Below are 23,421 nucleotides of genomic sequence, written 5' to 3'. Positions count from 1 at the left end.
GGTTTAAGGGGGTGAATGGAAAAGATGAGGTCGGAGATGGTGAGTATGGGGAGTGGTCCTTTCTGAAAAACTTCCCACATAACTTTGTTGGATATTCTGCCTTTTTTATATACAGTTAAACAGGTAGAGCTCAGTACCTAGTATTATTTACGTTAAATAAATTGAAGTGTTTGAGTTAGTCCACCTCCAAGAACCAGCAACCTATTGATTTGAACTCACAAATGGCAAACATGGAACGTAGGATGCTCATCAGTAAGTCAGATACCCCATTGATGTTCTGGGAATGGTTTGTGGGTTTGGAGCAAATGCTGCAGTTTCAAAATCCAAATCTGTGAAACAATTCATGAGGCTAAAAGAGATTTGATTATTGAGCCAAAACAAATTGCAACATCTAAAAAGGATGTGCAGGAGTTTACACCTGTTCTCTGCTTGCATCCTAGTTTGCGTTTCAGGTTGAGTACCAACTGCTCTGATTGCTGTGCTCTGGACCACTCACCTGTCCTGTACCTTGATTGCCGCTGTCCTCCATATTCGTGATGTAACATTTGGCCTGCTTGTGCACGATTTTTTTCTCGCCTGATGTGGAGTATAGATGGGTGAAGTTGGGGGAGATGGAGTGGAATAAGTTACGTTTGAAATGGGATAAAATGATTTTTTTTTAAAATCACTGAAGAATTGAACAAGTTGCGACGCGTCTCGGGGCAGCTTGGCGGAAAATGGTGTCATACCTCGAGTGAGTGGAGTGGAGGGAGGTTGGGGGGATATGTGGAAGGGTTGGAGGGGAGAGGGTTGGTCCTGTTTCTCTCCTCTCTCTGTCTCTGACTCTGTCTCTGTCTCTGTCTCTGTCTCTGTCTCTGTCTCTGTCTCTGTCTCTGTCTCTCTCTCTCTCTCTCTCTCTCTCTCTCTCTCTCTCTCTCTCTCTCTCTCTGTCTCTGTCTCTGTCTCTCTGTCTCTCTGTCTCTCTGTCTCTCTGTCTCTCTGTCTCTCCCTCTCTCCCTCTCTCTCTCTCTGCCTCTCTCTGTCTCTGTCTGTCTGTCTCTGTCTGTCTGTCTCTGTCTGTCTGTCTATCTCTATCTCTCCATCTCTCCATCTGTCTCTCTATCCTTCTGTCTCTCTGTCCTTCTGTCTCTCTGTCCCTCTGTCCCTCTGTCTCTCTGTCTCTCTCTATCTCTGTCTCTCTCTCTCTGTGTATATATATATATATATATATATATATGTCTCTCTGTCTCTCTGTCTCTCTCTCTGTCTGTCTCTCTGTCTCTCTGTCTCTCTGTCTCTCTGTCTCTCTCTCTCTCTGTCTCTCTCTGTCTCTCTCTGTCTCTCTCTGTCTCTCTCTCTCTCTCTCTGTCTTTCTCTCTCTCTCTCTGTCTCGCTCTCTCTCTCTGTCTCTCTGTCTCGCTGTCTCTCTCTCTCTTTGTCTCTCTCTCTCTCTCTCTCTCTCTCTCTCTCTCTCTCTCTCTCTCTCTCTCTCTCTCTCTCTCTCTCTGTCTCTCTGTCTCTCTCTCTGTCTCTCTCTGTCTCTCTCTGTCTCTCTCTCTGTCTCTCTCTCTGTCTCCCTCTGCCCCCCTCTCTCACTCTCACTCTCACTCTCACTCTCACTCTCTATCTCTCCCTGTCTCTCCTTGTCTCTCTCTCTCTCTCTCTCTCTCTCTCTCTCTCTCTCTCTCTCTCTCTCTCTCTCTCTCTCTCTGTCTCTGTCTCTGTCTCTCTCTCTGTCTCTCTCTCTCTGTCTCTCTCTCTCTCTCTCTGTCTCTCTCTCTGTCTGTCTCTGCCTCTCTCTCTGTCTCTCTCTGTCTCTCTCTCTCTGTCTCTCTCTCTGCCTGTCTGTCTCTCTCTCTGTCTCTCTCTGTCTCTCTCTCTCTCTCTGTCTCTCTCTCTCTCTCTGTCTCTCTCTCTGTCTCTCTCTGTCTCTCTCTGTCTCTCTCTCACTCTCATTTACTGCAACCACCACTCCACCTCCCTCCCTTTTCTTCCTTCCATCTTCCTGTCAACAACTGAGATCAACACCATAATATACTGTCATCCATAAAACCTGTCAACGATATCAAGTGAATATCAAATTATCGATCATGCCTCTGCCATTCTCCATTTGCATTGGATCTCTCTCCATCAGGTCATAATATAACCACACTGATCCTCATCGAAGGTTGTCCATCTCCAACCACTTCCTCTCTTGGAAAATGTTGCCTGACTGTCTGTTGAACGTTTCTCTTTTGTGCAAACCTTTAAGGAGGTTTCTGTTTCAGTACTACGCATAATTTTTGATGGAAATCCCAGTTTCTGTCAAAATCTTGATTCTCGCATTATGCACGTCTGCCTGACTCTGTCTCAATCAAGTGTTCCTCTTTCATTATCCCGAGTCAATTATCTGAACTCAGGCACCACGGTTGGTTTTCCTGAAAAGTTTTATGATTGTTGCTGATTAAAATAATCCACTACCAGGTGCACAAGTAGATATTCCACATTTTGCCGCATTCCAATGAAACTGTATTTTTGGAAGTATAACCTGCAAGGCAACCTGAAAAGCTTTTTAAAAGATGACCGCACTACTGGAGGAAGAACACACAGGCAGGAAAGCTCTTCCTTGGTTTTCTTGTCTGTTAGACGAGCTTTATCGAGTAAATCTAGAGACGGTAAACTCATGTTCATCCCTCTGGCCTCCTGCTTAACGTGCGAGTTCGGAAACCTCACCTTTCTCACTACACTCAGGTGTGCAAGTTTCATTTGCTCGAAAAAAAACCCCTATTTTCAGCAGCAAAGCAAACTCCATCAAACAATTTACTTTTATATCATTGCTATGGTTGAAAATGTATCATGGTGTTAAAGTTTATCCTGATCGTGCTTGAGTGGACTGGCAGGATAGCTTGGAGGTGTGCACACTAATCTCTGAGCCGTCTATAGCCTTGGTTAGAATGTTGACCCAGTAATAAACTGCCGCACTGGTGTTTCACGTGCAGGGCGACGAACTGATGTGTTGTCCATGGGAAGCATTAAGCTGGGGGACATGTCTGCCAGCAGTGATCGTTGGTGGAAGTTAAAGACCTCGCTGTGTTTTTCATGAAGAATAGGCGAGTTATTGCCGTCATCATGAACAAATTACAAATTCCTGCCAGAGTTGTGTGTTGCAAGTGGTTTTGTCTCCGTAAACTCCTTTACACCAGGTTATACTGCTTGCTATCTTGGAATGTGGTTACTGTCTCGGAGGCAGCTTCTGCACTATAAACAAATTCCCAAGGTAGTTCGCATGTTTCATGGGAGCAGCCATTTTCGACGATGAAGGGAAACAAATTCCATTGTGGCTGAGTGAAGATGTACTGTATATTACAATAATGGGGCAAATGTGAATGTCACCGAAACTCCAAAATTGACATTTAACAATTATTGGGCCTATGTCGAGGTTCTAAACCCGGTTCTACCTCTGCTTCCAACCCCAATACCGGCCATAATTGGCTCCCTAAGTCCAGCAGATGAGCACTTACTTTAACCTTACTCGGGTGCATGTACTCTGACCCTGGCTCTGGCCCAAGCTCCGATTAACCGAGAAGGGTACTCCCGCCTGGAAAGTGGGGGTTCCCGCTCGTAATTACAATGTTCATCCTCCTTTTTTCCTTCCTCTCCTCTCCATACTTCCTCCATAACAGAGCATTCCCAACTCTCTTCCTTCCCTTGTAACCTCACTCTCTAAACCTCCGACACTCCTCCCTCTCTCTCACCCACAGTACTCCAGTGAACTACGCAAGTTGTACTGCCAAATCTTCAAGACGTGTCCCATTCAACTGAAGCTCGTTTTGTCTCCCCCTGTGGGATGCCTGATCCGCGCCATGCCGGTCTACAAGAAAGCTGAGCATGTGACCGAAGTCGTGAAGCGCTGCCCGAACCACGAACTCGGCCGGGATTTTAACGAAGGTCTTTTAAATAGTGTTGCTTATGAGATTAGATCAAAATATTTATACCCTTGGTATTGATGCTCTCAGCTTCAGAGAATGTTAAGTTGGCTGTCAAGTGACAGTTTTAATTAATCATCACATAGGGGAACATTATGTCAAAACCGAACAAATTTCCACGGTTTATGAGTTTTTTTTTTTCCCAGCTATGGCATTTGACTTTCTTTTTGTGGGATTTTAATTCGTACAGTATTCCATTTTCATGCATCTTCCACATTTATCTCTCCATCCCCTAATGAAACCAGGACAGGTGGCACCACCATCTCACCTGGTGCGCATCGAGGGGAGCAGTGTGGCGCGGTACATGCGTGATGGGGAAAGTGGCAGACAAAGCGTCCTCGTACTTTATGAACCACCACAGGTAGAACACCCTGATCTCGTGTGTGTACCTTTTGTTTCCCTGTTTATCCATGCATTCCTGTTTCCTTGTTTATCCATGCATTCCTGTTTCCTTGTTTATCCCTGCATTCCCGTGTTTCCTTGTTTATCCATGCATTCCTCTTTCCTTGTTTATCCCTGCATTCCCATGTTTCCTTGTTTATCCAAACATTCATGTGTTTCCTTGTTAAACCAAACATACCCGTGTTTCCTTGTTTATCCCTGCATTCCCGTGTTTCCTTCTTTATCCAAACATTCATGTGTTTCCTTGTTTATCCCTGCATTCCTGTGTTTTCTTGTTTATCCAAACATTCCCGTGTTTCCTTCTTTATCCAAACATTCATGTGTTTCCTTCTAAATCCAAACATTCCTGTGTTTCCTTGTTAATCCAAACATTCCCGTGTTTCCTTGTTATTCTAAACATTCCCATGTTTCCTTGTTTATCCAAACATTCCCATGTTTCCTTGTTTATCCAAACATTCCCGTGTTTCCTTGTTTATCCAAACATTCATGTGTTTCCTTGTTTATCCCTGCATTCCCGTGTTTCCTTGTTTATCCATGCATTCCTGTGTTTCCTTGTTTATCCAAACATTCCCGTGTTTCCTTGTTTGTCCATACATTCATGTGTTTCCTTGTTAATCCAAACATTCTCGTGTTTCCTTGTTTATCCAAACATTCCCATGTTTCCTTGTTTATCCAAACATTCATGTGTTTCCTTGTTTATCCATGCATTCATGTGTTTCCTTGTTTATCCATGCATTCATGTGTTTCCTTGTTAACCTCCGCCATCGAAGATGGATGGAGGTTACTGTTTTCACCCCTTTCTGTTTGTTTGTTTGTTTGTTTATGAACAGTATTACGGAAAAACTCCTCGACCTATTTCGACGAAACTTGGTGGGGGGGGTTCGGTCTGGTCCAAGGATCATGCCATTAGATTTTGGACTTGGTCCAAAATCCAATATGGCCGCTATGGTGGCCAATTTGAAAAAAAAAATTTTATTTTTTTTTTATTTTTGCATTTCTACATGTTATAAGTGATTTCCAACACAAAAACATGCCAAAATTATAATTGCGGCTGATTTTGGAACTTCAGGTGGATATACCCACATAAAATCAATTTCTGTCTCAAGGAATCTCGTCATGACGAATGAATTGAGTATGTAAAGGTTAAAAGTAAAAGGGAAAGTTGCAAACTATAACTCTGTGAGCACTGTTGACGTCAAATTGAATGAAAAGGATATCAGGTTCACTTGAGTGACCTAGTAATATTGGCGGCGGAGGTTTTGCACTCTACCGAGTGCTCCCCCTCGAGTTTATCCATGCATTCATGTGTTTCCTTGTTTATCCATACATTCATGTGTTTCCTTGTTTATCCATACATTCATGTGTTTCCTTGTTTATCCATACATTCATGTGTTTCCTTGTTTATCCATACATTCATGTGTTTCCTTGTTTATCCATGCATTCATGTGTTTCCTTGTTTATCCATGCATCCATGTGTTTCCTTGTTTATCCATGCATTCATGTGTTTCCTTGTTTATCCATACATTCATGTGTTTCCTTGTTTATCCATGCATTCATGTGTTTCTTGTTTATTCATGCTTTCATGTGTTTCCTTGTTTATCCATGCATTAATGTGTTTCCTTGTTTATCCATTCATCCATGTGTTTCCTTGTTTATCCATGCATTCATGTGTTTCCTTGTTTATCCATACATTCATGTGTTTCCTTGTTTATCCATGCATCCATGTGTTTCCTTGTTTATCCATGCATTCATGTGTTTCCTTGTTTATCCATACATTCATGTGTTTCCTTGTTTATCCATGCATTCATGTGTTTCCTTGTTTATCCATACATTCATGTGTTTCCTTGTTTATCCATACATTCATGTATTTCCTTGTTTATCTATGCATTCATGTGTTTCCTTGTTAACCTCCGCCATCGAAGATGGATGGAGGTTACTGTTTTCACCCCTGTTTGTTTGTTTGTTTGTTTGTTTGTGAACAGTATTACGGAAAATCTCCTGGATGGATTTCGACGAAATTTGGTGGGGGGGGGGTTAGGTATGGTCCAAGGATCATGCCATTCGATTTTGGACTTGGTTCAAAATACAATATGGCCGCTATGGCGGCCATTTTGAAAAAATATTTGAATTTTTGTTTTTGCATTTGTACATGTTTTAAGTGATTTCCAACCAAAAAAAAAAAAAAAAATTTTTGCAACTTTTTTTCTAAAAAATTTCGATTTCATTTGAAAAATATTTGAATTTTTTTTGCATTTCTACATGTTTTAAGTGATTTCCAACCCCCCCCCCCCCAAAAAAAAATTGTTAGAGAAAAAAACACAAATTTTGTAACTTTTTTTTCAAAAAAAATTCCGATTTTTTTTTTTTTTTTTTGACATTTCGACATGCGCGTCGATCTAGTTTAGTTTATTCAATCGTGGTTCAGTCGAGTCTGATCCGTTTTAGCTTACAATGAATGGGATATCAGGTTCACTTAAGTGACCCAGCAGTATTGGCGGCGGAGGTTCTGCACTCTACCGAGTGCTCCCCCACTAGTTTATCTATGCATTCATGTGTTTCCTTGTTTGCCCAAACATTCATGTGTTTCCTTGTTTACCCAAACATTCACGTGTTTCCTTGTTTACCCAAACAGTCATGTGTTTCCTTGTTTGCCCAAACATTCATGTGTTTCCTTGTTTGCCCAAACATTCATGTGTTTCCTTGTTTACCCAAACATTCACGTGTTTCCTTGTTTATCCAAACATTCACGTGTTTCCTTGTTTGCCCAAACATTCATGTGTTTCCTTGTTTGCCCAAACATTCATGTGTTTCCTTGTTTGCCCAAACATTCATGTGTTTCCTTGTTTACCCAAACATTCACGTGTTTCCTTGTTTATCCAAACATTCACGTGTTTCCTTGTTTGCCCAAACATTCATGTGTTTCCTTGTTTACCCAAACATTCACGTGTTTCCTTGTTTATCCAAACAGTCATGTGTTTCCTTGTTTATCCAAACATTCATGTGTTTCCTTCTTTATCCAAACATTCATGTTATGTGTTTCCTTGTTTACCCAAACATTCACGTGTTTCCTTGTTTATCCAAACAGTCATGTGTTTCCTTGTTTATCCAAACATTCATGTGTTTCCTTGTTTATCCAAACATTCATGTGTTTCCTTGTTTATCCAAACAGTCATGTGTTTCCTTGTTTATCCAAACATTCATGTGCTTCCTTGTGTTTTGCTTGCATTTCTCTGTTTGCCTTTTCGTATATTTGGTTTTTTGGGGTTTTTTTGTATTTGAATGTTTTGGTGACATGCACGGTGATTTGCAGGTTGGCTCTGAACACACAACCGTGTTGCTTAGCTTCATGTGTAACAGCAGCTGTGTTGGTGGAATGAATCGTCGACCAATCCTGCTCATTATCAGCCTGGAGACACATGAGTACAGCTCCCTTATACAGTTCATCACCAACCACAACACTCAGCAGCAACACTCGCATCACAAATACTCCACAGCAACACTCGTAACACAAGTACTACTTTTGGCAACCATAATCACCCTGTCTCCTTTGACAAAGCTTTCCTGGACCAGCAGCCTGTTGAGCATATCTCTCATTATAGCATGCACACACCTCTCATTACAACACACACACACACACACACACCCTCACTCACTCACACAATGCACAAACACCTCATTATAGCACACTCTCTCATACTTGTACCAGGACATATCTGGGAATATAAGCAAAATTCCATCTTTAAGTGATTGACTGCAAGTGTATTGAAATGGATTGATGCTCTGCCCAGGAGCTGTCATTATCATGAGTGCTAATTCCAGGAGTGTTAATTCTATCAAATGACACATGTACACCATATATTTTGTTGAAGAATAATGTGAATTCCTATAAACTGAAAACAAAAAATTGCATTATCCACATCACGGTGTTTTTGAATCACATTCATGTAAAGTTGCCGGATGGTGCTGTGTGCTCAGTCATCATAGGTCACTTTTAAGGTACACAATGTGAAAATACGAAATTTGATGGCATGTGGAGGTCAGGAGTAGTAGCTGCACGTCTGATGGCATGTTTGGCCATTGGAGCATACTGTACATGGCAATTACGTGTATCAAGTAAACTGACGTTGCTTTTGCACTTCCATCATGATTGTCATATCTAAGCATGAACTTTACCATGCTTTTTTACAGGCTTCTTAGACCATTTTTGGCAGTTCTGACAAAACTTGTGTGAGTGGAGACCCTGGTAGGGACGTTAAGTATCGTGATATGCTTTCACCAATCCGCAGCATTTTTGGATCACAAACCAGGCCCGATTACACAGCATGTCTATAACATGTGATGGGCACTCTTGCATTTCACGTTACATCAAACCCCTGTATGCAACTGACATGTCAAGAGCATGTGGTCATCGAATACACACCCATGGATACATAATGTCGAAAACAGTCAGACCATGGAGGACATTTCCATCCATGATACCACTCCAAAATCTCATTGATCTTGATGATCGTGTCCCCTATTTTATTTTCAACGAGCAAATACCACCCGTTGCTTCGCTGACGGTAATACTAAAGGGGGGAGGGAGAAAAAGTGGGGGGAAGAGAGAGAGAGGGGTGGGGGAGAGAGAGCGGGGAGAGTGAAAAGGTGGGGGGGGGAGGAGAGAGGAGGGAGGAGGAACGAGGAGGGGTAGGGGAAGGGAAGACAGTGTGGGGTGAGAGGAAGGGAAGGCAGACGTGCGGTGGAGAGTTAATTACAATTCAGACTGTTTCATCAAAATGATTCCACATCGAATAACAGTGAAGATGGAAACAAAATAATGTCTGATATGCATTTTCTACCAATCATACTATAAGCATGGTCTGGAGACAAACTCCCATCTGGAGACAAACTCCTGTCCAGACAAGTCCAGAGATAAACTCATCCAGACATAAATACTGCCCAAACGCATCCAGAGCCAAGCTGTCTGGAGACAAACACCACCCATATGTGTCCAGAGCCAAGCTGTCTGGAGACAAGCACCACCCATATGCGTCTGGAGTCGAGCTGGCCAGAGACAAACGCTGCTCAGACACGTCCGGAGACAAACTCCCATCCAGAGACAAACTCCTGTCTGGACAAGTCCTGAGACAAACTCTTGTCCATACATAAATACCGCCTGGAAGCGTCCAGAGCCAAGCTGTCTGGAGACAAACACCGCCCGGACGTGTCCGGAGCCAAGTTGGCCGGAGACAAACATCGCTCGGACATATCCGGAGACAAACTCCCCTCTGGACATAAACACTGCCCGGACACGTCCGGAGACAAACCCTGCCTGGACACATCCAGAGACAAAAGCCATCCAGAGATTACCACTCTCCGAATATGTCCAAAGACAGACAGTAAAACAGAGAGTGAGAGAGGGTAGGAGAGAGTGAGAGAGGAGATGTGGGAGGAGGATGCTGCACTGTATTGGGAGGGGGCAGAGCAAGGATGAGCCAGAGAGAGATTTGGGGGTAGGGGAGTTAGCAGAGAGAATATATCATGCTTTATAAACCACACACACACACACACACACACACACACACACACACACTTGGCCGATATCGGCAATTTTTCAGGAATCCGGCAGGTTGGAGTCAATGTGATTACCAACTGCAGTACTTACTGTATACAACCCAAAAACCTTGAGTAACTTTCACCGAAAAACAATGTTACATTTATATAGACGTATCATGGATATGTTCACAAACCCTAATCTTTATAAACAGTTGTGTGTGATGGGTGGTAAAAAAGAAAAAATAGGCTCGGTAATTTAGAAAACATGTTAATATGGCAAACGGCTTGGAAATCGGGTGTTATTTCACAATAACTCGCTTAGGGTGACGGAGCACGAACCACTCGCTCAGGGTGACAGAGCACGAACCACTCGCTCAGGGTGACGGAGCACGAACCACTCGCTCAGGGTGACGGAGCACAAACCACTCACTCAGAATGACGTAGCACAGTACCGTCATCAACAATAGGCACTCAACAAGTGGCTTAAGCACTCAGGTAAGCACTCCAATTAAATGGTTAATAAGGAACAGTTGGCCAGGCTGTTGCTGCATAGTGCATACCATAAAGGACCCTTTAAGTTTAAAGCCCGCCTTCACCGCACACACAGCAGTTGATGAAATAAAATCAATTAATGTAATAAAATGACTTTATCCACAAAAGAGTTGCAGCTTAATGCAGAACAACCCTGGAAACATCGCAAAGTTCAATCGCCCGTGAAATAAACATTGCAGAAAATCCGCTATTTTGCCTGCTCGTCTGTGCACGTGTCACGTGGTACATCGGTTCGACGTCTGCACAAACGCTATAACTTTATTTTAATACATCTATTTTGACTAGATTTGCTTTGATCCCCTGTAGAGCACCTTGTGAAACCTCTGAAAACATAGACACAGATTTGGCAGATGCTATGGATAGGCAGTTCCTTTGGGGGACAGGGCACGAGGTCAAGCAGTAAATGCATTAAATCATATTGCTCAATGAAGCTGGTTAATTTTGGTACATTCCTAAATTTTTTGTACCCTCAATATAATTCTCCAAACAGTATAAAAAGATAAGTTTAATGCTTTGGAAATGTCACATTTTCTTGTGTATGTATGGAGAAGGCAACATAGCCTTGCTTGCTTAAAGTAAATTGGTATATCGGCTTAGTTATAAGACTCGTTATTTCTTTTAATTATCAGATTTCCCTCCAGATTTTGACGCTTGTTTAGTCGGAACGATATCCGATCCTCAAAACCGAAATAATATTTTGATGATGTACTTTAATTAGTCCGTGAGAGGAGATTCTGGAAAATCGTATCATATAATGCATGAAATCACTCCAAGCTCCTAATTTGAAAACTATCGCACATACAAAAGCGATGTTACACCGATTCATAACTATGATGAACAGGCATTCGATACGAGTGAGGAAAGTGAAGAAAAATAACTTCATCGTGAAGAAATTGTTGCGGCCTGTTCCGAAGAAGTCAAAGTATAGTTGAGCAGGCAAAAAACATGGCGGCTTCAGACCCCAGCGTGGTTACCAGGTAACGCCTTTAGACCCCAGAGAGCAAAGTGGCTGAGGATCGCCTGATGAAGGATATAATTAAATAAGGCCATTAATAATCTTTAAAAGGGCTGTATCAATTAACCCAAACTCCCAATTTACACTCTAGCACTTCTTTGGAGTGTTCTTTTTATGCACGCAAAGTTTCAGGCTGCTGGGTTTCATGGTTTTATAGTTATGGAGGAGACACACTGATACACACACACACACACACACACACACACACACACACACACACACACACACACACACACACACACACACACACACACACACAAACACATACACACACATTGACATTTATTGGTATTGAAGATATTTTCTCTTTGAGCCTCCTTGTTGTGCATTTTATTCTCACTGTCCCCAGGGGTCAGGTACTGGGCCGGAGGTGCTTTGAGGCGAGGGTTTGCGCCTGCCCAGGGCGTGATCGCAGGGCTGATGAGGAAGGAGCACGGAGAGGGCGAGGGCGAGAAGGAGCTTTCAGAAAGAGTGAGCAATTACTTAGCTTGTGTCACCTCCTCCCTTTGCCTAACCATTTAAAAACTCCCAAAGCACTCTGGGTACTTGTTCTCCCATGCACGATGATTTTAGAGGCCTCAAATTGCAACTCGTATCTTTCCATGGTTTTTTTCCTCAAAATATAGAATGTTTTAATAAACAAATTGACCTGTTAGTGTTTGTGTAAAGAGGTCCCGGGTCCTCGTGTGGGTTCCTCGGACTTGATGTTATTTGTTCCTGGGGTCCATAAGGAGGCCCCGGGTTCCACGGACAGAATCCCACCTGCTCCCGTAATCCATGAAGGCGTCCCAGGGCATGAACCGTGGGTCCTGATTCATATTCCATTTACCGTTTGGCCATTTGCCTATCGATGTCCTTGCAATTCATGTAAAAGTACACTGATGGCTTCTAATGTCTGTCCTGCAGATGATGCATGTCTTAGATCAATGTACTAAAATGGAATTTCTTCTTCACAGCCTTTCCTTTCTTTAGGTTGGCCTGTTTGTTGTTCCCATCGAAGCCCGTGTAGCTCCTGTTTCTGGGATCCCGGGTTCAAATCCCATATACGGTGTAGCTTTGTCCATTGTCTCTGAATGTCCTTGAAGTTGATGCAGACATCCCCTAATATCATCATCCTGCACTCGGTTCATGTTCGACTTCCTCCAAGAGCTTTATAGATGAGTGTAAAAAATATAAACAAACTTTTAAAAGTGATTTTAAACACTAACAGATTGTGCAAATTTGTCATAATGAATGTGAACCTGCATTACTCGGAAACACAGATTCGTTTATTCATTTTAATTTGTTGATGCAAAAGTTGAGGAACAGCCAGAAGCTGTTATCGGAGAAACATCGGAGAAGGCTTATTGCTATTGGTGGGTTTGTTTCAACAATTATATCACCCCCAAATTTTAATGGTACCACAGAGTTTCTTTGACCCCAAGCAGTAACGAACCACCATTTAGAATTTTTTTTAAAAATTATTTTTCCTCCTGCACTCTCAACATTCCAAATTTTCCCAACTGTATAAATTTTAGAGCTGTATCTTGGAGCCGGCAGGGATTTTGAGAATGAAATGTTGCATCATTAATGTGAATAGAGAGGACGTGGGGTTGAGAAAATTATTTTTGACCTTGACCTAATTTTAAGATCATGACCTAATTATAGACATTTTAACATTGTTCACCATCACTCAACTAAGGTTTGTCTGATCAGAACGGAATTGCCCTCTCTAAATTGCCTGGAGCAAGCCGTATTTACAGTTAATTTACATCATATCCCTCCGGGTTAATTGTCAAGGTCAAATGGCAGTCTGAAACAAAAACAAAAACGCGTTTTATGTTATCACTCAATTTTGCCATTGCGGAAGCTTAAAGACCGCTTGGTCTTCCACAATGTTATTGCATCATAATAGTGTACCTGCACTGAAGTTATGCACCTGATATTTGTTTCTTGCTCTTGACCGACTTTTTTTCTAATTGTGACCGAATTAACAAATAAAACGCCGTTTTCATCATAACTTGAATAATTTTCCTCCGGTTTTCATGGCGTTGAGTTTTATGGATCGATTGTAGATGGGGACATGTTTTCTTCATTTACAATCGATCCCTAAATGTTGAAAGTCAAGGTCGTATGGAAGTCCTAAAAAAAAAAAATTGGCCATCATTGGATCAAGGGCTGAGGGTAAGTCACGGGTGAGTGACAAGGGTAAGTTCCTTGCTGAGGGTAAGGTTGAAACCATGGCTGAGTCATACCAATGTCTTAAAATGGTATGTGCTGCTTCCTTTCTTGACGTTCAGCATTTATAAAGACAAGATCATGGACAATCCCCAGAGGTTACCATCCGTGGGAGGAAAAATTCCTCCTTAGGAAATGTCCCGCTGAATGAGGTGAGAAAGGCGGTGCCATTGTTATGGCGACTGTGGTACCCAGAGTGCCCTGAGAAGTACCAGCACTTCCTCCCCCCCAACTCAGTGGCTGTTTGTCTCATCTAACAGTCCTGTGTTGTGTCTCGTGTATTCTTCTGTATGTCTGTGTGTGTGGCAGCTCCACTATGAGCCTTAGATCCTGTAAACATAAATTATAAAAAATATATGTTCCCTTTTTTATTTTAAGTAATTTCAACATAGGAGGAGGCCATCATTAGGCCCATAATAGTCCATGGGCCCAGGCATATATCGGTACCATCTGGGAAACCAAACTTTAGGGCTACTAAGTTATTGGTAGGGACTATATGATTATTTCAATATGTGATAACTGTTCCAGAAGAGCAGCTTAGTGGATGTATTTTGTATTTTTACCATTTTACCATTCTGAGATATTGACGTTTTGGGGGAAAATCACACAATGGACTATTGACACATCCCATGAAGGTAATATCATTCAATAACAGCTCAGGATATCCAGATTTGTTTGCCTTTTCGCTTTCATTATGCGGATTGTGGGTACATTCTGTAGATGATAACTACCAATAAGCTTCCAGTCTGCAATGGTTATCACATCAAAATATGATCTATATATACACCAATTCAAAAATCATAACTCGGATTGGTTTCCTTAGATGGTACCGACAAGTGGAATTTCTGGCCTGAGCCCATGGACTATAAAGCCTGCTCTGTGATTGCTTGACTGCTCTGTCATTGTCAATACTGAGCGTCAAGTAAGGAAGCAGCACATACTTTTTTATTATTATTATTAAAGTCATTGGCGTCATCTTTCATGTGGGGAACTTGAAAAGGAGGAGATTGTAAGGAGATTTAATTGAGATGTTTAAGACAAGCCGGTAGGCGGACATGGGTAGTCGCCTACCCAACAGAACCTGACACGATGGGCCCGTTCGATGGGGAATGACCTGAGGATTAAGCACAAGAAAATTCATGATTCTAGCTTCAAGGGTTAATGCTGCAGATTGTTTTTGCGTTAAAATACCCCCACATTTAGAGGTTTTTTGGCCGTTGCTCGGCAATGGAGGAGTCCATAGCAACGGTTCTTTCTGACACATAACTAGGACATACCATGAATCTACCATACCAGTTTCATGTATATCTGACTCATAGTCTCTGAGATATAACGAACTTCATTTTTTTATTGTTTTCGACCAGGGTTCATTCAAAGTCTATCTTCTCCAACAGTTTTCATAGGATCCGGCTGGAAATTTTTGACAATATGGCTGAATGTACTGCCCACAGTCGCTCGTGGCCCGATTTTTGATTTTCGAAAAAAAAATTTTTTAATCATTTTTCAAAAATTTCAAAGTCCCGTTGTTCGGCAACGGTGGTGTCCATAGCAACGGTTCTCATTTGCACACAACTAGGTCATGTTATGAACCTACCAACCAAGTTTCATCAAAATCGCCATTGTATTAACGGAGCACTGGACCGAACAGACAGACAGACAGACAGACAGACAAACATATCGATGGAAAAACTGATAATAAGGGTAGAACAAATTTCAAAATTAAAAAAAAAAACTTTTTTTTCAACTGGATCGACTACCCAATAATTCCGGGTATGGATAAGATAGGCGTGCAGTGGAGTTTAATGCAGAGTGGATCATGTTGTGACCAGTGGCCAGAGCTTGAGGGTAAAGAAGATGAGCTTTAAGACAGTTTCAATGCAGGGGGTCTTTCATGGGATTGTCTCCCTGGAAAGGTAGTGGCAGTGAAGGTGGTGGAGAAGATTGAAAGGGAATTAGATATGCAACTGGATGCATTGGAGATGGAGGGGTATGTGGATATTGGCAGGAGATGTAGGTAGCTTGTCTGCTGATGGATGATTAATACTGGGGTTGGTGCAACACAGGCACGATGGGCTGAATGGCCTCCTCCTGTGCCAAAGTTCCTCGTGTGACCTTAATCTGACCTTCCAACATCTCCACTGATGTACACTGTGAATATTGTCTCATAATGTCCAGTACTCTATACTGTGCCATGGGTTCCTCGAGAAATTCCAGTAAAAAGCTTCCACAATTTGTGCATCGCTATAATGTATGACGTCATCGTTTTGTTGAGTAACATTTGAAGTCTCATTTCTCAAAACGTTTGTGACTCATGTTTCAAAATGGCATGTCCCCCATAAAATTGATTTTTTAATTGATGCTTCACTTTACACTTTCAAATATATTTTATTTTTTCTTGCGAGAGACTGTCACACAAATGTAATATATTTCTCTAACGGTCGATGGAATCCTCCATTTGTGATTTATCTGAGTTGTATGTTTGTTTTAATCATTATAACCAGGTGTGTGATGTCCGTAGCCTGCAGGGCTGGTCCTCTATCCATGCAGGTCAGCAGGAGAAGACGACTTGCTGATGGGATGCTGTACATACCGGTATGTGTGTGTGTGTGTGTGTGTGTGTGTGTGTGTGTGTGTGTGTGTGTGTGTGTGTGTGTGTGTGTGTGTGTGTGTGTGTGTGTGTGTGTGTGTGTGTGTGTGCGCATGCGTGAGGTCAGGCAGTGGTGAGGGAGTAGCAATGGCATGCAGTGGTGAGGGAGTAGTGAGGGCAGGCAGTGCTGAGGGAGAAGTGAGGGGAGGTAGTGGTGAGAGGGTAGTGAGGGCAGGCAGTGCAAAGGGAAGTGAGGGCAGGCAGTGGTGAGGGAGTAGCGAGGACAGGCAGTGGTGAGAGGGTAGCGAGGGCAGGCAGTGGTGAGAGGGTAGCAAGGACAAGCAGTGGTGAGAGGGTAGCGAGGACAAGCAGTGGTGAGAGGGTAGCGAGGCCAGGCAGTGGTGAGAGGGAAGTGAGGGTAGGCAGTGGTGAGAGGGTAGCGAGGGCAGGCAGTGGTGAGAGGGTAGCGAGGACAAGCAGTGGTGAGAGGATAGCGAGGACAAGCAGTGGTGAGAGGGTAGCGAGGACAAGCAGTGGAGAGAGGGTAGCGAGGACAGGTAGTGGTGAGAGGGTAGTGAGGGTAGGCAGTGGTGAGAGGGTAGCGAGGTCAGGCAGTGGTGAGAGGGTAGCGAGGACAAGCAGTGGTGAGAGGGTAGCGAGGACAAGCAGTGGTGAGAGGGTAGCGAAGACAAGCAGTGGTGAGAGGGTAGCGAGGGCAGGCAGTGGTGAGAGGGTAGTGAGGGCAGGCAGTGGTGAGAGGGTAGCGAGGGCAGGCAGTGGTGAGAGGGTAGCGAGGGCAGGCAGTGGTGAGAGGGTAGCAAGGACAAGCAGTGGTGAGAGTGTAGCGAGGGCAGGCAGTGGTGAGAGGGTAGTGAGGGCAGGCAGTGGTGAGAGGGTAGCGAGGGCAGGCAGTGGTGAGAGGGTAGCAAGGACAAGCAGTGGTGAGAGGGTAGCGAGAACAATGAATGGTGAGAGGGTAGCGAGGCCAGGCAGTGGTGAGAGGGTAGCGAGGCCAGGCAGTGGTGAGAGGGAAGTGAGGGTAGGCAGTGGTGAGAGGGTAGCAAGGACAAGCAGTGGTGAGAGGGTAGCGAGGCCAGGCAGTGGTGAGAGGGAAGTGAGGGTAGGCAGTGGTGAGAGGGTAGCGAGGGCAGGCAGTGGTGAGAGGGTAGCGAGGACAAGCAGTGGTGAGAGGATAGCGAGGACAAGCAGTGGTGAGAGGGTAGCGAGGACAAGCAGTGGTGAGAGAGGGTAGCGAGGGCAGGCAGTGGTGAGAGGGTAGTGAGGGCAGGCAGTGGTGAGAGGGTAGCGAGGGCAGGCAGTGGTGAGAGGGTAGCGAGGGCAGGCAGTGGTGTGAGGGGGGCAGGGTCAAGCACGGGTGCGAGTGTAGCGAGGGCAGGCAGTGGTGAGAGGGTAGTGAGGGCAGGCAGTGGTGAGAGCGCAGCGTGGGCAGGCAGTGGTGAGAGGGTAGCAAGGACAAGCAGTGGTGAGAGGGTAGCGAGAACAATGAATGGTGAGGGGGTAGCGAGGCCAGGCAGTGGTGAGAGGGTAGTGAGGGTAGGCAGTGGTGAGAGGGTAGCGAGGGCAGGCAGTGGTGAGAGGGTAGCGAGGACAAGCAGTGGTGAGAGGGTAGCGAGGACAAGCAGTGGTGAGAGGGTAGCGAGGACAAGCAGTGGTGAGAGGGTAGCGAAGACAAGCAGTGGTGAGAGGGTAGCGAGGGCAGGCAGTGGTGAGAGGGTAGCGAGGGCAGGCAGTGGTGAGAGGGTAGCGAGGGTAGGCAGTGGTGAGAGGGTAGTGAGGGTAGGCAGTGGTGAGAGGGTAGCGAGGTCAGGCAGTGGTGAGAGGGTAGCGAGGACAAGCAGTGGTGAGAGGGTAGCGAGGACAAGCAGTGGTGAGAGGGTAGCGAAGACAAGCAGTGGTGAGAGGGTAGCGAGGGCAGGCAGTGGTGAGAGGGTAGCGAAGACAAGCAGTGGTGAGAGGGTAGCGAGGGCAGGCAGTGGTGAGAGGGTAGTGAGGGCAGGCAGTGGTGAGAGGGTAGCGAGGGCAGGCAGTGGTGAGAGGGTAGTGAGGGTAGGCAGTGGTGAGAGGGTAGCGAGGTCAGGCAGTGGTGAGAGGGTAGCGAGGACAAGCAGTGGTGAGAGGGTAGCGAAGACAAGCAGTGGTGAGAGGGTAGCGAGGGCAGGCAGTGGTGAGAGGGTAACGAGGGCAGGCAGTGGTGAGAGGGTAGCGAGGGCAGGCAGTGGTGAGAGGGTAGCGAGGGCAGGCAGTGGTGAGAGGGTAGCGAGGGCAGGCAGTGGTGAGAGGGTAGCTAGGGCAGGCAGTGGTGAGAGGGTAGCGAGGGCAGGCAGTGGTGAGAGGGTAGCGAGGGCAGGCAGTGGTGAGAGGGTAGCGAGGGCAGGCAGTGGTGAGAGGGTAGCGAGGGCAGGCAGTGGTGAGAGGGTAGCGAGGACAAGCAGTGGTGAGAAGGTAGCGAGGGCAGGTGAGTGGGAAGCGATTTCGGGAAAGTTTACTCAGAGGTTTTGAAAAATCGATACAGGATATTGGATAAGCTCCTGAAAGCAAAGGGTTGTGACGTCATGTTTTGGGGGATTCTCCCAAGATTAGGTAACAATATAAAAATTATGAGCAGAGCGATAGAGGTCAACCAATGGCTGTTAAAATGGTGCAGGGAGGAAGGATTTACATTTAAGAAGCCGTGGGAATCATTTTGGGGACAAAGGGAGCGTTTCCAGAATGATGGCTGCATGTGAAATAGAAAGGGGGCAGCAAGGTTTGCAGTGGCAATTGAGGTTTTTAAAATAGTCAGGGTGTAGATGGAAGTCAGTGTCACTTGAAAGGGGAATTTATGCGAGTAATAGATTTCTGTAGCTGATACCCTGGAGGTGCAGGATCTCCCCATCTCGGAATCAAAATTGTATTTTTTTCTGTTTCATTGTAGTACCCAGACACATTTTACGACTTGTTGCTTCATACATACATACAATGTTAACAGTCCCTTTGTCCATTCAGGCAGAAGCTACCTTAACAATCATGGTATCATTTGATGGGTACATTAAACAGTTTTCCAATGCATACGAACACGTGACCCAACATGGATTTTGTGAGCACATGTATGATCAGAAAGAATCCACTCTCCCATAAATTTCAAGCAGATTTAAAGAGGAATTCCTCTTTCAACTATTGGAATGAAAGGATTGTGGGACCTGCGTCAGAATGTTGAACTGAATGCAAAGGCCGATGTATCCCCAATCAAATGCATTAATATTTTGGAAATGTTGATGTGTGTGGATATTTTATTAAGAAAAATAGAAAAAGGAAACCATATCTCATCTTGCACACGGATTACAATTTTACGTGTTTCATATAATCGGCACACTCTTCTCCATTCTCGGAGAAGGTACATTAACAAGCTCGAATGAGCTAAAATCCTCGTCCTCTTAATGATGACGTCATAAAAACGAATATGACGTCATTGTGAAGTATCAGGTTTGCGATAAATTATCCCTGCTAATGCCCGGCTTGATTCCCGCAAACAAAATTCAAACAGCTTGCCTAGTTTCGGAGATAATGGTATCGGCGATTTCCATTAGCGGAGATATTTTGATGTCATAACTTTTTTCGAGGAGGAATTTTCAAAATCGGAGATGGTTACTGTCTGCGCAGAGTATTTTTACATATATATGCCAAGTTTCAGGAAGTTTAGATGAAAACTGTAGTCTGTAAAACAAAAAAGTTCACAAGAAGACTATGAACAACAACAACGTGAGTAAGACTTAGAGATCCTCCACGAGGATCTAAAAACGGAATCATTGGATGGATGATTGTTTGACCTTTTCAATGGGTACAAGCACGTGATGTAACCCAGCATCCATTGTGGAGGCAAATATATGTTCGGAAGGAAAATCTATCCATTAAATTCCACGCAGATTTAAACGAAGTGTCACTTTCCAACTCTCTCGTGATGTTAACATCTCGGGTTGTTCGCCGAGGCCAATGTATATAATTTTTTTTTTTTTTTAAATAAATATCGAGCTATATGGAACGTTTTTGCACACACACGTCAAAGCATCAAATATATCAACATTTAAGCATCAAGACGTCTTCATAAAAACCAATGTTCCACAAGATGTTGAAACTCACTTGATGTTCAACTTCCGTTTCAACTGAACAATTCGCCTTTTGTGAGACTTGTGTGTGCACGCGTTGATTGCTGTTCATTAACCTCCGCCATCTTCGAAGATGGATGGAGGTTACTGTTTTCACCCCTTTCTGTTTGTTTGTTTGTTTGTTTGTTTGTGAACAGTATTACGGAAAAAATCCTTGACGGATTTCGACGAAACTTGGTGGGGGGGGGGGTAGGTATGGTCCAAGGATCATGCCATTAAATTTTGGACTTGGTCCCCCCCCCCCAAAAAAAATTGTTAGAGAATTTTTTTTTTTTTTTGCATTTCTACATGTTTTAAGTAATTTCCAACCCCCCCCAAAAAAATTGTTCCCCCCCCAAAAAAATAGAGAATTTTTTTTGCATTTCTACATGTTTTAAGTGATTTCCAACCCCCCCAAAAAATTGTTACCCCCCAAAAAAATTTAGAGAAAAAAAATTTTTTTTTGCATTTCTACGTTTTTAGTGATTTCCAACCCCCCCCCCCAAAAAAAAAATTGTTCGAGAAAATAAAAAAATTTTTGCATTTCTACATGTTTTAAGTGATTTCCAACCTCCTAAAAAAAATTGTTACCCCCCCAAAAAATGAATTTTTTTTTTTTACATTTCTACATGTTTTAAGTGATTTCCACCCCCCCAAAAAAAATTGTTAGAGAAAAATTTTTTATTTGCATTTCTGCATGTTTTAAGTGATTTCCAACCCCCCCCCCAAAAAAAAAATTGTTAGAGAAAAAAAAATTGCAACTTTTTTTGCATTTCTACATGTTTTAAGTGATTTCCAAACCCCCCCCCCCCCCAAAAAAATGGAGAAAAGAACTATAACTGTCAGCACTGTTGACATATTTAATGAATAAGATATAAGGTTCACTTGAGTGACCCAGCAGTATTGGCGGCGGAGGTTTTGCACTCTCCCGAGTGCTCCCCCTCTAGTTGGGATTGTTTTTCTTGCATCGCACATGCGTGTAATAATGTCCATTCAAAAGTCGTCATCGTCATCATCATCATCATCATAATCGGACAGTTCCATTATATCATCCTGGCATTCACCTGTGTCCAGCTCTGCATCCGAGTCCTCATCTTCGCAGCAAAGAATGGACATGCTGTCAACCATGAATGGGTTGTTTGTCTACTAGACAGACAGGTCATTTCTCCAATCATACAATGATGGGTTTGAGGCATCAATCAAGGCAACAGATGATTATCTCCCAAATGCGGCAGACATAGTTAGCTCGTTGGGTGTGCAAGAGCAAACTCTCCTTGCAGAGTGGTAGTAGAAACTGGTCAACTATTACTAGTCGTCCATCTTTGTTATATTTCTCCCAGAATATCTGCTGCCATGATGGGATCACACTCTCCGATCGCTTTCTACCGTACATCTTGCAAACATATTCTTCTAACACATCCATTACTCCATCGACAGCTTTCCAACGTGATCCAAACCTAACAAACGCATCAATGTGCTCACATGAGCGTGAAATAATTCTTCTTTCCCTTTCAAAAAAAAATGCAGATACACAATCATTGCCTGCGAAGGCATGCAGTCCTGCCAAAGCCTTCTTGATAGGAACAGATGGGTCACCGCAGACAATATTAAATATCTTTCTGCTGATATTAAACATCCAGATATATGCTATGTTCAGCTTCAGGGAAAAGTACCAGTGGAATATCTGGTCTATCAGTATCTCCAGATGGTGAATGTGCAATGGCAGGACTGGGACTGGTGGTGACAGCATGGTTGACAAGAAGAGCTATTTTGGTATCAGCTTCTTCATGGTCAATCGAAAGGACCTCAACAACCGTTGTGGATTAATTTATGAGGTAGCACTTGTCTGTTTCAGAGAAGGAGATCTGGTTGTCCAGCAATCTGTGATGATTCTCCTCCCACGCCTGCCGGATCAAGTCAATCAGATGTTTCTTGTTGGATCCATTTGAAAGGAAGTTATTTAACCGGAATGGGGACAGGGAAGGTTCACCTGCTATACAATAATATAAAACAAATAATAATGTGTTTGGGTACTACAATGAAACAGAAAAAATAATTTCAGTTTTGCCCACAAGATGGGGGATCAACAGGCAGATCTTGCTCCGAGAGGGTATCAATGGCTGAAATCTACTACTCGCATAAATTCCCCTTTCAGGTGACACCCCTCCTCCAACTACGCCCTGATGAGGGTGATAGGAGGGTGGAGGGGCAGTTAAGGAAGGAACTGATTGTGTAATTGTGATGAGTAAAGCGAGGAAAGAAAATACCTCGGGGGTCAGTACTCGGACCATTATCCTTACTATAATTCATGATGCAAGGGCCATCTTGGAGTGAGTCACACAGGAGATCTGGAGGTGGTGATCAGGAGGTAAGCAGACAGCACTATGCCAGGCAGCTATAGGTAAAGCAAAATATAGGCTTTTAGGTTATATTCGTCAGGGAATAAATATTAAACGAGGAATTTGGTGAGACCTCATCCGTAATACTGTGTGCAGTTTTGGTCAACACAACTCAGGAAGGACATAGGTGCCATTGAGAGAGGACAGCGCAGGGCTGCTAGATTGATTCCGGGCTTAGCTAGACTGAGCCATGAGGAGCGGCTGAAGGAGACGGTGCTTTATAGCTTAGAAAGCAGGTGGTTAAGAGGAGACGTGATGGAGATGTTTAAGATGATGAAAGGTATAGAGAAAAAAGTGCAGATGAATGATTCAGCAGAGTAGACAGTGATAAGACCAGGGGCCATAGCCTGAGAGTAAGGAAGAGGAGAGTTAAGACGGTAGCAAGGCAGGGGACTTTTACTAAGAGAGTAGTTAATGCATGGAATGGTCTCCTTGGAAAGGTTGTGGCAGCATAAATTTATATTGGAATTGGATAGGTACCTGGAAGGTATGGAGATACAAGGGTGCAAGGACATTGGCAGGAAGTATGGATGGGTGATTGCGTACATCTGTGCTGAATGTGTTGTTGATGAGAAGGTCCCATCAAGGGATAGTGTGCGGTCGGTGTTGTATGTTATTCACCTTAAAA

The 23,421-nt window shown here is 43.8% G+C and overlaps 1 protein-coding gene across 3 annotated transcripts in view; it reads left to right on the top strand.

Moving 5' to 3' along the window:
• The window catches only part of LOC147016427 (tumor protein 63-like), a 73,107-nt gene that overhangs the window by 42,719 nt on the left and 6,967 nt on the right, over positions 1 to 23,421 (top strand). For 2 of the 3 annotated variants that reach the window (XM_085845094.1, XM_085845093.1), the window contains exons 3-7: positions 3,720 to 3,906; positions 4,190 to 4,305; positions 7,657 to 7,766; positions 11,798 to 11,919; positions 16,184 to 16,257. In XM_085845094.1, the coding sequence (XP_085701220.1) occupies positions 3,720 to 3,906; positions 4,190 to 4,305; positions 7,657 to 7,766; positions 11,798 to 11,919; positions 16,184 to 16,257 (609 nt within the window). Of the gene's footprint in view, positions 1 to 4; positions 40 to 3,719; positions 3,907 to 4,189; positions 4,306 to 7,656; positions 7,767 to 11,797; positions 11,920 to 16,183; positions 16,258 to 23,421 lie in introns of those variants that run through there. The other variant, XM_085845096.1, reaches the window with a different exon arrangement.

The sequence above is a fragment of the Eptatretus burgeri genome, chromosome 11 (assembly GCF_056783735.1).
Source record: "Eptatretus burgeri isolate ZD-2024b chromosome 11, Ebu_testis_v1, whole genome shotgun sequence".
NCBI lineage: Eukaryota > Metazoa > Chordata > Myxini > Myxiniformes > Myxinidae > Eptatretus > Eptatretus burgeri.
Note: the sequence above shows the minus strand (reverse complement) of the source record. Positions and strands in the feature narration are given on the sequence as shown.